Source organism: Anopheles stephensi, chromosome 2, assembly GCF_013141755.1.
Source record: "Anopheles stephensi strain Indian chromosome 2, UCI_ANSTEP_V1.0, whole genome shotgun sequence".
NCBI lineage: Eukaryota > Metazoa > Arthropoda > Insecta > Diptera > Culicidae > Anopheles > Anopheles stephensi.
This window is the reverse complement of record NC_050202.1, coordinates 76,737,850-76,751,497: the sequence shown is the minus strand read 5'-3', so window position 1 is coordinate 76,751,497 and position 13,648 is coordinate 76,737,850. Positions and strand designations below refer to the sequence as shown.

General features: G+C 44.4%; 1 protein-coding gene across 2 annotated transcripts in view; it reads left to right on the top strand.

The window, feature by feature from the left end:
- LOC118503688 (hemicentin-1) overlaps positions 1-12,612 on the top strand; it is a 182,481-nt gene extending 169,869 nt beyond the window's left edge. For both annotated transcript variants that reach the window (XM_036037231.1, XM_036037230.1), the window contains one exon: positions 7,022-12,612. In XM_036037231.1, the coding sequence (XP_035893124.1) occupies positions 7,022-7,600 (579 nt within the window). In that variant the 3' untranslated portion in view covers positions 7,601-12,612. The remainder of the gene's footprint in view (positions 1-7,021) is intronic.
- Positions 12,613-13,648: the final 1,036 nt, after the last annotated feature.

Sequence of the window (13,648 nt, the reverse complement as noted above, 5' to 3'; positions counted from 1 at the left end):
CGTCCCCGGTGGACGGAGAACGAAGCAGCACCTTCAAGCTACTTGGCCCTACACGGCCCTTGATAAGCGTTCGTTACCGGCACCAAGGCTCATACATACTGGCAGCTCGGTATTGATGCATTCCGAGCGAGCCACTGGCAAGACAAAATTACAAACTATGTCACCGCGTACATTCCACTTACTGCCAACTACGGTGGGGCCGTACACCGGTGCGGCTAATCCGACGAACGTTTTGGACTTAAAAGCGGCCGGATGAATGTGGGTCAAGTAAAAGCTCCCGCCGTGCACAAATTAATCACGGCAGCACACTTCCACGTATGCGTCGTGCGTGTGTGATGATGGCTGGCACCATCCTCCCCCCAGACCAATGTCACCGGGCGGATGTTCATTTGTAATAACGGCAGATTGTATCATTTGCGTCTTTTTTGCGGCCACCGGTCTTGCTTTTATATGCTGCTGTACAAAATGTGGGATCTCGCACAAAATGGGGGGGGGGGGCGTTTCATGGCCGTTAAGCGGGGGAACGTGAACACGTACTGAAACAGAATCTCCAAAGGGATGGTCACAGAGCGTAGATGTGCTTCTTGCTGCGTTTTCTTCACTCGCAACCCTGGGTTGGAAAATTAGCTTTGCATGGCTCAATTTACGAATGAAAGGTTTCCCGAACCACTTGGTTTGATGGTGGAGCTCTCCATGGCCCGTACTATCCATTCTTGGCCATTCCGGAAACTACTAATACTTTAACATTTCCAAGAAAGAGTGCATTACAATATGCTGAATAGCTCGAGAAACGTAGTTATTCTAATCATTTGTTCATCGAACTGCTGTTGATGAGTAAATATGAATCAATTTTCTCGCAATGAGCTCATATGCTTTGTTGGCCACGTCCTTTAAAGAGCATGTTACGCGTCTGAAGGAACATACGGATACGTATGTTGTGGCGTTCGATCTCTACGCGAATGACACGTAATATTTGACGTAGTTAAATGGATTTAAGTTATTGGATACTATAAAGTGAAAGTCTCTTTGAATTTTAATCCTCACAAGCATTGAGGCAACCGTGCAATTTGAAAAGACCGAGAGAAAGCCTCAGGAACAACGGTCGCCCATGGGAAAACCCATGCACATGTTGTTCTCTAAAATTATAGCACATTTGCATTTTAATACGCTAACCTTTAAAAAAAGACAACAAAAAACCACACCTAACTGCGGTGCCCAATGACCCCGGCAAAAGGAAACACCCGAACCAATTGCACCAAGTTGTCATATTCCGGCGACCGGCGTCCGGTTCATTTCACCCGGTATGACATAACCTTGGCCGAACGAACAGCTACGAGAGGCTACAGCAACCAGCCAGCAAACAAACAATTCGAATAATGACGAGAATCGCGATACAATTGCTACCGTCCGCAACTTCCAACGCACGGAACGCTCCATATCGCTTTATGTGCGCTTTATGGGCTCCCGTGGACAACACCCTGTTCAACATACCCATTACATCGGTCACATCCTGAAGAGCAGGGTGTTCGCCCTTAACATGGTACCGTGGCCAAACGTCAAGTGCTGATTATATTGCCTTTCCAAATGGCCACCATTGGGCGGACACCGCGTCGGGACATTACCGGGCCCAAGTTCATCGGTGCACTAGCGCGTTGACCATTCGAATCGCGAACTCTGACGCGATACGACTTCTAGGGCAATAATCGTTACCGTGCGGAGCTATCGGGACAGTCCCCTACCGCGCCCACCGCGCCTCTTCATACTAGTGGCGGCTAGTGCGTGGTTCATTTTAGGACCTATCTTCTTTCTTTTTTCATTCAAACTTATTTGCTCCATCATGTTCCACCCGGGAACCATTCACGATTCACGGTGAATCGCGAACCGAATAGAGCCAAGCTAGACACACAAAAGCGCACGAGTGCTTGAACGTTCCGAATGCGTCACAAGTACGGTGCAATCTTTCAGTTTTATGCAATTTCCGCCCTACAGGTACCGGTTCCGCTTTGCCGGGCCAATCGATCCGATACGAATAAAATTTCGTACCTCTTCGTACTGACCCATTGATGGGCACCCAATTATTGGGCTGGCCCAAAATGTAGCGAACCGTAAAGATAACCCACCCCGACCGATAAAACGCCCAGTACACGTTTCCCTGGGGGGAACTTTTCGTGTATGTGTGTGTGTGTGCTGTTTGTACATGAACGAACGGCCCATATCGTGGCCAGTACACCATTAAAAAGCTAGTAAATGATCCGTCAAGTCTCCTGAGCACTTCGAAGTTCATATGGTTATCTCTGGCCAGAGCGGACACATTCGCTGGATCGCTCTTAGTGGACTCTGGAGGTTAATACTCCAACATGCCCAACGGTTCTATCGACATATGGGCGTTTTTTTTTTTTATTTCAGCCTGGAACTCGTTGTTGATCATTAGTTTTGTTCAGTCATAATGATCTATCTTAGGTTGATTGTCAATTAAGCATTGTTTGTTTTTTAAACCAATAACCGAAAAATCAACGGTCCAAGTTGATTGCATTTGGATGGAAATTCGACACAAAAAAAACCCCTTAAACGCAACAAACTAGTTCATCGTGAGCAATTTAAGCTGGTGTTCTGCAATATCATCAACCGGCCAATCAAGTTACCGCAAGATGAAAAATCGCAACAGAGCAACCAAAAACCGCCCTTGCACTTTTCTGCCTCACTGCAATAAGACGAGCCGGTCACTTTGTGACATGATTTCTGTCCAACCGAGCACAAGAAACGACCGCTTCAGGAACGACCGGATGAGGACTAAAAATATAGATAACCTCCAAGGAGTAACGAAAAAAAACTAACCACCCCCTCCCCGTGTGTACCCAAGCAAACTCAACCTAATCTACTGTCGCCTCGGTCAGTTCGGTACGGTTCGTTTTTTTTTTTTTTGTTTCATTCTCAACACAGCCAGAAACCCGTTGCCGGACTGTTGGGTGTCTTATTTTGCCGGCAGGCAATTGCAGCAACCGTTGCGACTGTCGATTACCCGCAGGACCCGGCCGGGACACCGACGTCCGAATCCGCTGCATCCGAATCCTCTCGTCGAAAGGGGTCAAGCGCACAGCAAATTCGTCAGAGTGGAGTAAAAATGCAAACATCGTACGGCGAGGCCATGACATTCTGCTGCAGTTAGCTTTTTTAGCTTGGACTGTCGCTCGCAAGGGTGCTGTGTGTGTGTGCTGGTGTGAGATGTATACATAAAAAGGCAGATACAGAATTGTACGTTGGGTGGGTTGAGAATAGCCAGTTGGACAGTTTGCCACCTGAAGGCAGACAGACACTCAACAGCAATCCCGGCACTATCGTGAGAACGAAGCTCAAGAATCACGAAGATCACGACATGCCGCTGCAGCGTAGTGTCTTCGGTCCCGGGTTCGGGTTCCTGGTTAGCTGTGACATTGTGTCTTGTGACAGCTAGCCGGGCTAAAGTGTCCCCAGTAGCAGTGTTCCGGGTTGGAAGGAAACGCTGCACCGTGTAGGAGATGCTGAAGAAGCACAAAAAAAAACCGGCAGACCTCCAACGCTATCGCCCGGAACGAGCACGAGCATAACAAGATGACCCAGTTGGATAACGGGATTTTTTTAATGAAATCGTTCAATGTGTTACTCCACCTCCCGGCCATGCCGGGGCTGTTGTGTAGCGTGCACGATGGGGCAGTTAAAAATTCTTGGAAAATGGCTTTCCCGCACTATGGTCAACAGTGGAGCAAACGAGTGAATTTGAAAATTTCTAAACTGTGAATATTTTTCAAATGTAAAACATATCAAAATAATTTATTTTTTTATTTTTTGGCACAAAAATGAAAGATGAAATTTTATGCAACTGATCCATATCCCACCGTGAGCCCTATGCCGGGATCGCTCTTTCCACTGTTGGCGCTTTATCGCCCATCAAACATCGTACCTGCTCGGTGCCGGAAGTCTGGCAAGCTACGCAAAACGAGCACCCCAGCAATGCAATTCACCGCTCATGTCCAAGATAATTCCCTTCATTCGGTGCTCGAATGAATCTTTTGCTCGTTACCAGAAGACGGTACCGCTGGCACACTATTAATAGACTGTCCGGACCGGGCGAAACACACGATACGGTGTGCGTCTGCGACATGGGGATCACTTCGTACGTGGTTTCTTTTTCTTACGCTCCTTTTCGGCTCCCTGCTCGTTGGCTTTATCCTGAGAAAATACCCCATGATGGCACAGACGGTGCCCTGTGTGGACAATGTTCATCCATTTCTTGCTAGATCCATTTACGAGATTCGCCATTCAACCGTAGCGTCTCACCTTGGCCACCGCTACGACTTGCCGGAAGTTGAAAAGAGAATCCGGAGAGTGTGTGTGTGTGTCTGTATCCAACACAATGGCACCCAAATGGAAAGTCCAACCCCGTAAGGCACTGTGTACAATCAGTGTAAATGGCTGCTTTTTTTCGTCAACGATGCTTCTCAGCAGAATGTTGCCGTAGGTCGGTATTACGATGGAATTTAAAGTAACACAACTCAAGACAGTTGTTCCAAGTTAAGCCTCAAGATTATCGTGGCGTTATAAAAATTCTGATAAATTTAACTCAAAACGGTTTCAAGTCAGTTTTCTACAAAGAGATTTACACAATGGGTTTATATTTGAATGATTTAGTTGAGTCATTTAGCTAGAGAAAGCACTCCTAAAGGTATGCACTACGATCGAGAATTAAATTTAACGTTAATGTCTAATGGCTCTAATACATCGTCCTTCCAGTGAGCTTAAAACAAACATTCATCTTCCTCTCCTTGGTGACAGGTCACCCGTGGACATTGCGCCTCCAACAACAATGTAAACACAGGAAATCCATTCACTGAATACCATCGGGAGTATGACCGTTCACTTCAAAAGTTTCAAATTCCATTGCTCTCTACTGTCCCAGTGGACCTACGCTACTAGCTTTCCAAAACCATCTCCAAACTCCTCTGTACGGCCAGGACATAGAAATACATAGCTTCGAAAAGGCATATCTACAGAGTTAACGAGTTAACAAGCTGCACGGTGCCTGCCTGAAAGTCTACATTTGGGCGCTATCGTTGCACTGGCGCCATCTTGCTTGCAGCGGATCGTGCCACAAAGTCCCCCGACTCGCGATGGATCACAAATCATGATGCACATCTGCATCATACACCCACCGCACCAAAACGAGTCCTTCAGACGGTTTGGCCGATAAAAGCAACTCCACATTCGGAGCCGACTTTCGGACTTTCATGACGCAACTCACCGAAAGGTTTCAACAAGCACACACACACACACACACATGGTACCACGGTATGTGATGACTGTAAACGACACCATTTCGTATGCAGCTGTCGCGCAACGCCGTCAGCGTCCGCTTCGAGGACGAAAGTCCGACTCCGAACCCGCTGGGGCCCGCGGTAGATCACACGCACGAACGCACCCGTCCGCTCGGGCTAATGCATGGCGAAAACAAAGCGGACACCGTGCGGCAGAATGCGGAAAATCAAACGTCCGCGGTACATATGGACGTTTTCCATTCCGAGCATCGCATTCCGATGTCTGCAATGGGCCAAAAACCGGACGGAAAGTTTCGGTTGCGATAATGCACTTCGGCGATGAACTTTCGAGATGGCAATGGGGTCGGAACGCGGGCATTCCTGCTTGAGGGGTCATTTGAAGACCTGCATGCCTTTCCAGCTCCATGACAATCTTTCATTCCATCCTTATCGGCAAACGCCGGGCGTTGGATGATTTTCGACCGTTTCTCCCACTCCCGGTGAACGCAAAGTTTGTTGCGTTTGTGACATTTTGTAAACCGCTACCAGCAAACGTCCGGCAACTGAGCACGTTCGATTGAATGACGCTGAAAGTTCTGCCCAAAGCAAAAAAAAAACAACCGAATATTGTACGAGCTCACTTTTATCTTTGTCCCACACCTCTGTTTGGCAGCTGGCCGGCAAACTTTCCTACCTAGCTCCCGGCCTCGAAAAGACACGATTCACGGTGTTTCTATCAGAGCGCATGACACACTCAACTTCCCGGTACAGCGTTTGAAACGTACCGAACAGTTTAAACCGACCATCTCCTCTTAAGTCTGCCTGCAACCCTTACCAGGTAGCTGGCGGTAGCGCTGGTGAAAATAAATGTCCCACAAATGGCGAGTCATCAATCCAATCAAAAGTCCTTATAAATGACTTGCTGGTACCGGTTTCATGGGAATTAAACCACCGTGTGCTTATGGTGGCAGGCCATCTCGACGACGACGTCGTTTATCTCTTTGTTTTGTGACCTAATTTCACTCGATTAGCCTGTGTGTGTGTGTTTTTTTTTTCTGTATCGACCAGATAAGACCAGAGAGATCGCAACAAGAATTTCACTTTCAAACAATTTACATCAAAGCATCAAATTACATGAATGTGCGGTTTTGCACAAGTTTCCTTTTCCTGAACAGTTTACCATTAACCCAGCGAAACCATCTTCTTGCTTTTTCATACTCTTTAGATTTGTATATGACTGCCAATATGCAATTTATGTTAAATGAGCAAAGATAGGGTAATAAAAACACTACATTGCATACTGCCAGGCGCACAACCGTGCTGTTTGACGAAAAATATTAAAAAAAGATTTATAAGTGTTTTAATTTATATTATGAATGTATTTTGTTTTGCAAATTAATTGTATAAAAACCCTTTTTCTCCATTAAAAATATGAGCTTTGTCAGTACTACACCACAAACAATCACAATCATCACCCATTTCATGTTGTGTAAACCAATATCAACTCCATACTCATTCACTACCGTAGAACCTGTGTACATAGCTTTTCTTGCCAAGCTCTCTGGAAGCTTTTTCATCGCTTACATGCAGTTCATTTCACCATCAAAGTTTTCATGTCACATTTTCTCACGTATCTCGATTGTTTTAAAAGAGCGTTTAACGGACAAATATTAACAGCTTAACGTTCTTCTATGTTTCCAACCAATCTGCTCCACCGGGGAACACACACACAGTCAGCTAATGAAGTGCATTACGCGGAGCTGGCCCTGGCAATACCGCACGACGACACTAGTGGCAAAACCCATCTCAACAACCATCTGAACAAGCTGCCACCGCCGCCGGCCTACAACTACTTCGACGAGCCGACGATCTACGCCCAGATAGATCACGGTGGCAGCTTCAAGACGGTGGGGCCACCACCGCATCCCCCCTCGACGATACCCACGTCCGTCGGTGCTGCCGCGACCGGTAACTCCTTCCCGCTAATATCGCCGGTGTCGCAGCAACACCACCACCATCCACTAACGCTGCAGCTGCAGCAGGACGCAACGCAACCGGCGTCCTCCCATCAGCACCATGCGCCTCACACGCCCCACACACCGACGACTGCCTCGCTGCTGCAGCTATCGCAGCCGCTCGCGCAGCATCAAGGTGCCGTCCTGGCGCACTCGCCACTGCAGCTACCCCACACCCTGCCTCAGTCACCCTCGATACCGACGGCCAACGGTGGCAGCGGTAGCAAGCAATACCTAAGGGAGATCGTAACCGTGCGGACACCGCTCGCCTTTTCCCAGCAGGAAAGCTGCGTCTAATGCGCCGCCGGGAAGTGGTAGCACAAAATCGGAGGGGGAGATAGGAAAATGATAGAGAGAGAGAGAGAGAGAGCGAGAGAGAAGACAGGGAAGAAGAAAAAGGCAATTAACAGAATGACTAATGGAAGTGGAATCCTACCAAGGATATTCGCACAACTGCTCAAATTACACTCTAAACACTTGTCCAAACGAAGCAAAATTTTAGTAAAAACCTCAGTTTATGGTTACAATTTAGGAGTTTAAATTAGCTAAGCCCAAACAATCAATCAAGCAAAAATCAGGTTTGCGAGGCACGATAATCCTCAACGGGAAAGTTGTGTGGTGCGGATTGCATTCATTTAGGCTTTCACTAGACATTCGTTTAATAGATTAAAGCCTTAACGTTCCATGCAATGCCACGTTAGTTAGATCAATTCAGTTACTGGATTCATTTTGCTTCAATTTCCTCCCAACAGAAATTACGCCATCATTTCAGCACCAGATTTGAACCCCAACTGCTCGTGACAAACAGTAAACAACAAATCACTTTAATTAAATTATTTAAGCTACTTTTCCTCGGACCCCTCGACGGTCGGACAGCGACGGTTAACGTCTTCCAAACCACACAATCGTTCGGGTTGCGATCGGTGCGTTCGATCACTATTATTTCCGGTATGTCGGGCAGATGCGGTTGCCGCATAATTAATTGACAGCGATTCATCAAATCAAACTCAGTGCAACCACAATGCACCACAGAGACACACACACGCACACTCGAATGCACCTTGCCCGAGAGTGTTTCATTTAAAGTCAATTTTAAAGAACCGCAACATCTTGGGTATGGTTTCTTTAAGCTCGCTTACCACAAACCTGGGTGATCTCGTCAAACTTTGCAAGCCACGCGGGACTATTTTGACAGTGCATTAAAATTGGTCTCATGTCTGAACGAAGCATGTTTAACGGGGGAAAGGAAGTGTAGGCGCATCGCTACATCGCGATAATTTCCGCCAATAATAACGATAATAATAATCACTGCGTTGTCTACCATCCGGTCTTCTCAGACGGTCTGCCATCTGGCGCTGTTAGTGTTTCGATGAAATTAAAGACCCAGCCCAGTGTGCGTGTTGCGTGATGCCACTCATGATGGCAGAATTGTAAGATTATCATGTTTCTGCTTAATGGAAAATTTATGTAGATTTCCACCCTTGCTGCACTGCCGGTTGGACACGACTTTACCAGTGTTAGCTTGTCCTCGCCTTTCCTTTGTTGCATGATGTAATGGGGGAGGGGAGGGGGGGGTTGGAAATGTTGGAACACTCAACGAGGACTCATGCTTGGGCGAGCAATCGATTTGATAGTGTCCTTGGTTAAAATTTGTACCACTGCTTGATGGCAGGTGCTTAAAGGTGACGCAGAACATGATTCATTTTAAATTATTCAATCAGCATCAGTAGATTAGCTGATACGAAAACTCCAGCAGTATTTGAGTATGATTTCATTCAATTCAAGACAAAACTGTATAGGTTGATATCTTATTTGTCTTACAGGTTTTGTGGACTCTGACAGCTCATCAAGTCTACGTATAACTATTCCGCTCTTGCTCGCTGTTTTCCCCATGGTCAGGGATATTCCCTCCTATACTGAGATCAACAGCTCACAATAAAGCGTAGTATTTAGTGCTCCTTCCATCTCCTACGCCTAGCACCTATTCGCGTGCCCGAATCAAGCGTGCACACCACAAAAACTGCCCACTCACGGGCGGTCAGTAGGGCTGAGTCACTGAGCCCATTTGCCCATGGCAGTTTCTGGCTGGCAGCGCCTAAATAGCGGCAAGTGTAAGCAACACTCACTTGCGTTGCTTATCGGCAAGGGCTCGCGTAATTTATCATGTCGTTCCCGTCGGTTACGATGGAACCATACGCCATACAGAGAAAGCACCCCGTCCAGATGCACAAGTATCAGAGCAAAACGAAATGAACGAAAAGGACTTTTTCATATCCGCTACCACTTCGAAGCTCACTGAAAAGGGCACGCTGAACCTGCGCTCCGAAGCAACCAGTGAGTGAAATGGATAAGGCCAATTTTTTGAAACACGAATTAATTGGGAGTTACATAGCAACGTAATTACCTAGAATTCGCGCGCTTGAACAAACCGAAACCCCAAAAAAAATGCACAGCCGCCGCCATTCAAACATACTGGCGTACCTAGCTTTCTATACCCTGCGCCAAACAAGCAGGGTCAACATTTTTATTCAACCGAATGGAAAACCCGGTTTTTTGTTTTGTGCGGCACGAAGTTTTTGTTTTTATTTCCTACAAATATTCCATCCCATAGTACCCCATCTTCATCATCACCGTCATCATTGAGTTAAAAAAAAAGGGGCGGCAAAAGCCTTTAATGACACTCGAGCGAAAGTGGCCCGCATAATGCCTTTTGCGCACGGCGGCTAAGACACAAACGCCAAAACACAAAAAACCACTCCAACATATTCGAAAAAAGTTTGCGGCCTGCTCGTCGGTGCAAATAATGTGCGCCGGAAAAATGCACTTGAATGGCGAATTTTTTCGCGAGCTGGAAAATGAAAAAAAACATGTTCGAACGTATACACATACATATATTTTCGTGCTGCTTGATGAACGGCAGGAGAAGCTATCACTATGCCAAAAACCAAACTAGCCTAAAACGTGTCGGGGAGCAATTATTTCCCTCTCCACCCCCCCGCCCCCCAGGAGGGAAACTTCAATATTTTCTTCCATTTTATCGACTTCCGCAGCCTGGAAGGGTATTAAAATTAATAATTAATTTAAATTGCGCGTCCGAGAGCATCCGGTCGGTGGCATTCGAATCGGTGGTGCCGCACCGTTTACCCGCCGTTACGCATTACGTTGGAAAGTGCTTTCTTCATCAACCTAAATTGTTATGTTCGTTTGCTTTTAACCTGCCACCGCACACGTTCCAATATACGTGATGTGTCTCTTTTCCAATGTTGTATTTTTATATGGTTTTTGTTCGTTTCTTGCTGTGTTATGTTTCATTTTAATTTCTCCCCTTTCGCGTGCGCGCATCGTTCCCGGGTTTGGTGAGAATGTGTTTTCGGTTTCGATCTACCTTAATGTGGATTTATTTATGCGACACATCGTTTTATTCATGCACCACACACACCTTTCGATTGAGGCGATTCGAATTTATTTTAAGGGCAGTAAGAAAAATCAACCGTCAAACACTATCTGTCATATCTATTTTGTCGAAAAAAACTGGAAATTTCTTGTGCTGGAATGATTGCCGTAATTGTACATTTTTATTAGTCAATTTTATTGCATTTCTTTTTTTTATCTCACGAGGTTCTGCAATAATAAAGTGACAAGTGGCAAGAAGTATTAGAAAAAGAAAGAACACACACAGCAAGGCAAGCAGAAGAATTAGCATACGGTTACGTTAAGAATACTCGCTCGACAAACCTACTGAGTGAGCAAAGAACTGACCTTAAAATATTCATAAACACACACACACACACCGACACAAACACTTACACATTCTTTGTAGTGCAGTGAAGAGAAAGAAACTTAATGTGGAACAGACATTCCAATGCAATGAAGCAGCAACGAGAAGCAAAGAATTAAACCACAAAATAGGAAGAGAAAGAAAGTAAACAGGTAACAAACACACGAAAGACAAAACTCCATCTTCACAACATCTTCTAAAAGTAAAAAGTAAAAAACACGAACAAAAAACCAAAACCTTTCGCCACACGTTGTTAGGATTAGAATAATTGTGTACATAAGACGAACCGTAACAATAATAATTCTTATCAAAATCGAACAAGGCAAAACAAGGAGAAGGAAAACAAACCCGATGAGGAAAGGGTGGGGGAGAAGGGTAGAGAGAAAGAAGGAGGGAAGTTGTTTGTTTCCTACGTGTAGCATAAGTATCGACAAGCCGTGTCCGTAAAGATGCAATTGAAACAAGCATGAATGTCATCGATTTTTGCTAAGTATCACTTCAAACACCGAACAACACACAAGCGCACGACTCGGTGGGATCGTACGCAAAGATAACAAAACCATCTGTTTTAGGTTAACGTAAACACTCAAACTCACACTAGGGTAGAATTTAATCCAATTATCTATACTGTACATATGCAGCGAAATCACAATTTTCCCGGGTGGCGATGTACCGGAATTGAAGTGTTCTGGTCGCAATCCTTCTACACCCACTCTCTCTGGACAGTAACAACCCAAAAAAAGAAAACTACATTTAAATACATCTAACCCCCATTGGAGGCCGGGCGAGAGCCTCCTCCTCCTCCGATCGGAAACCTCGTCGGGCATGATGTTGTTGTACATAATTATACATACTAGCGTGTAAGTGAAAACACACTCACACACATACACAGCAGCAGCACCGTAATTTACAATGTAATGTAAAGAATACAGTGAGAGCGAGACAGATGCCACACCCTAAACAGGCTGGACTCGAAGCCCTCGAGCCTTAAGACGTACCAGCGTCACAGCGGATGGCTCCAAGGTGCAGGATGCATCCGGTGCTGCTATCTATCCCTCACTCCATATGTCTCCCGTTCAGATAACTTGTTTTCTATTAAAAAATTCTATTAACGATGGCACCAGAATCCAAGGCAGGAGGCGGCTCAGAGTATCACTCCATGGGAGGGGTATACATTGATGGGCCGCCTAGTACCACGTCGTACCGGTACGACAAAACCAGGCAGTAGCCAGTTTCTTTGAAACTTTTTAAAAACAAACAAAAAAGCAAACAAGCAAAACTAGTTTAATTTGTACAGATCAACTAAGGAGAGTGTAATGGTGAGGTGGTGGAAAAAAAAAAACAAAATCCGATAAAGAAATCATCACCACAAGAGAAAACGATAACGAAAGCCGTTTGATTTGGGAAGGTGGTACACAGAACGGCGTACAAGCGAATTGTTGACGGTATGGATATTAGAGAGGAGAAGAAGAAAACAAACAAACAAACAAAACAGTCGGTTTAAATAAAAACATTTTTTCTAAATTGTGAATCATTGTGTTGATGGTGGAAGTGTAAAACATGAGCGAAAGAAATCATTTCCTTTTCATTTGCTTGTTTGTTTCAGTTTTTATGTTTTTCTTTAAATGTTTCGATTATTTAATTCTTCTTATTTGGGTTTTATTATTTTTTAACAGTTCTTACTATTATTAATCTTCGTCATTTTGGTAAGAAAACCCAATATGTTCCCAAAGCAAATTTTTACATTTTGAAAAGCTCATCAAAGCTTTATACAGCTTTCACCCTCACGAGCTTGCTCGTAAGCTTTTAACCCCGTGGATATTGCATACAACTCATAGGCCGAATTATTCTAAAAACAATATTTCAAATCAGACTTTGTTGATAAACTTTAAACTGTTTTTTTCATTAAATTTACGTATTAAATGATAAATGATTGATTACAGTGAATCTACTGGAGTTGAAAATATAAAAAATAGCTTATTTAATGGCGAGTCTTTCTTAAATATTTTAGTTAACGAACTTTATAGGCTTTCATTGAGGCTTACTGATTTGTATCAAACTACTCAACTGATGGCTAAAGTCTGAATAGATGCACTCCCCAATCACGGCACACACTTTTCGCTTCTGAGTTACCTTAAATTTAGGTTAAAAGTTAATCAAAAGTGTTTAAAATGGTTGTAATAATAATTTATAATAATTATAAACAATAAATAAGTAAATAATTATAGTAGAAAGTGTGAAAATGTTCACGAAAGGGGGTGGTTGTGATATATTTTGAGGATTGAAGTGAGACTGTGTGCACTCGTATCGCTGGTCGGTTTGCAACTGTGTATTCGTTTGTCCATAATGATTTACATGTAATTCGAGTAGTTCGTGTAAGTGTATAACAGTCGAGTAGTCCTAATCTTAATCCTTAATTGTCTACTGTTTAATTCGTGAAATTTAAATGCATGCTCGAAAATTGTAATATTAAATCCTGTAGTTCAAATGCAGGCAAGATTATATAATTATTCTAATTCCCACATTCCCGGCCACCAAAGAAGGAACTTCTTTAAATTTCATGCAAA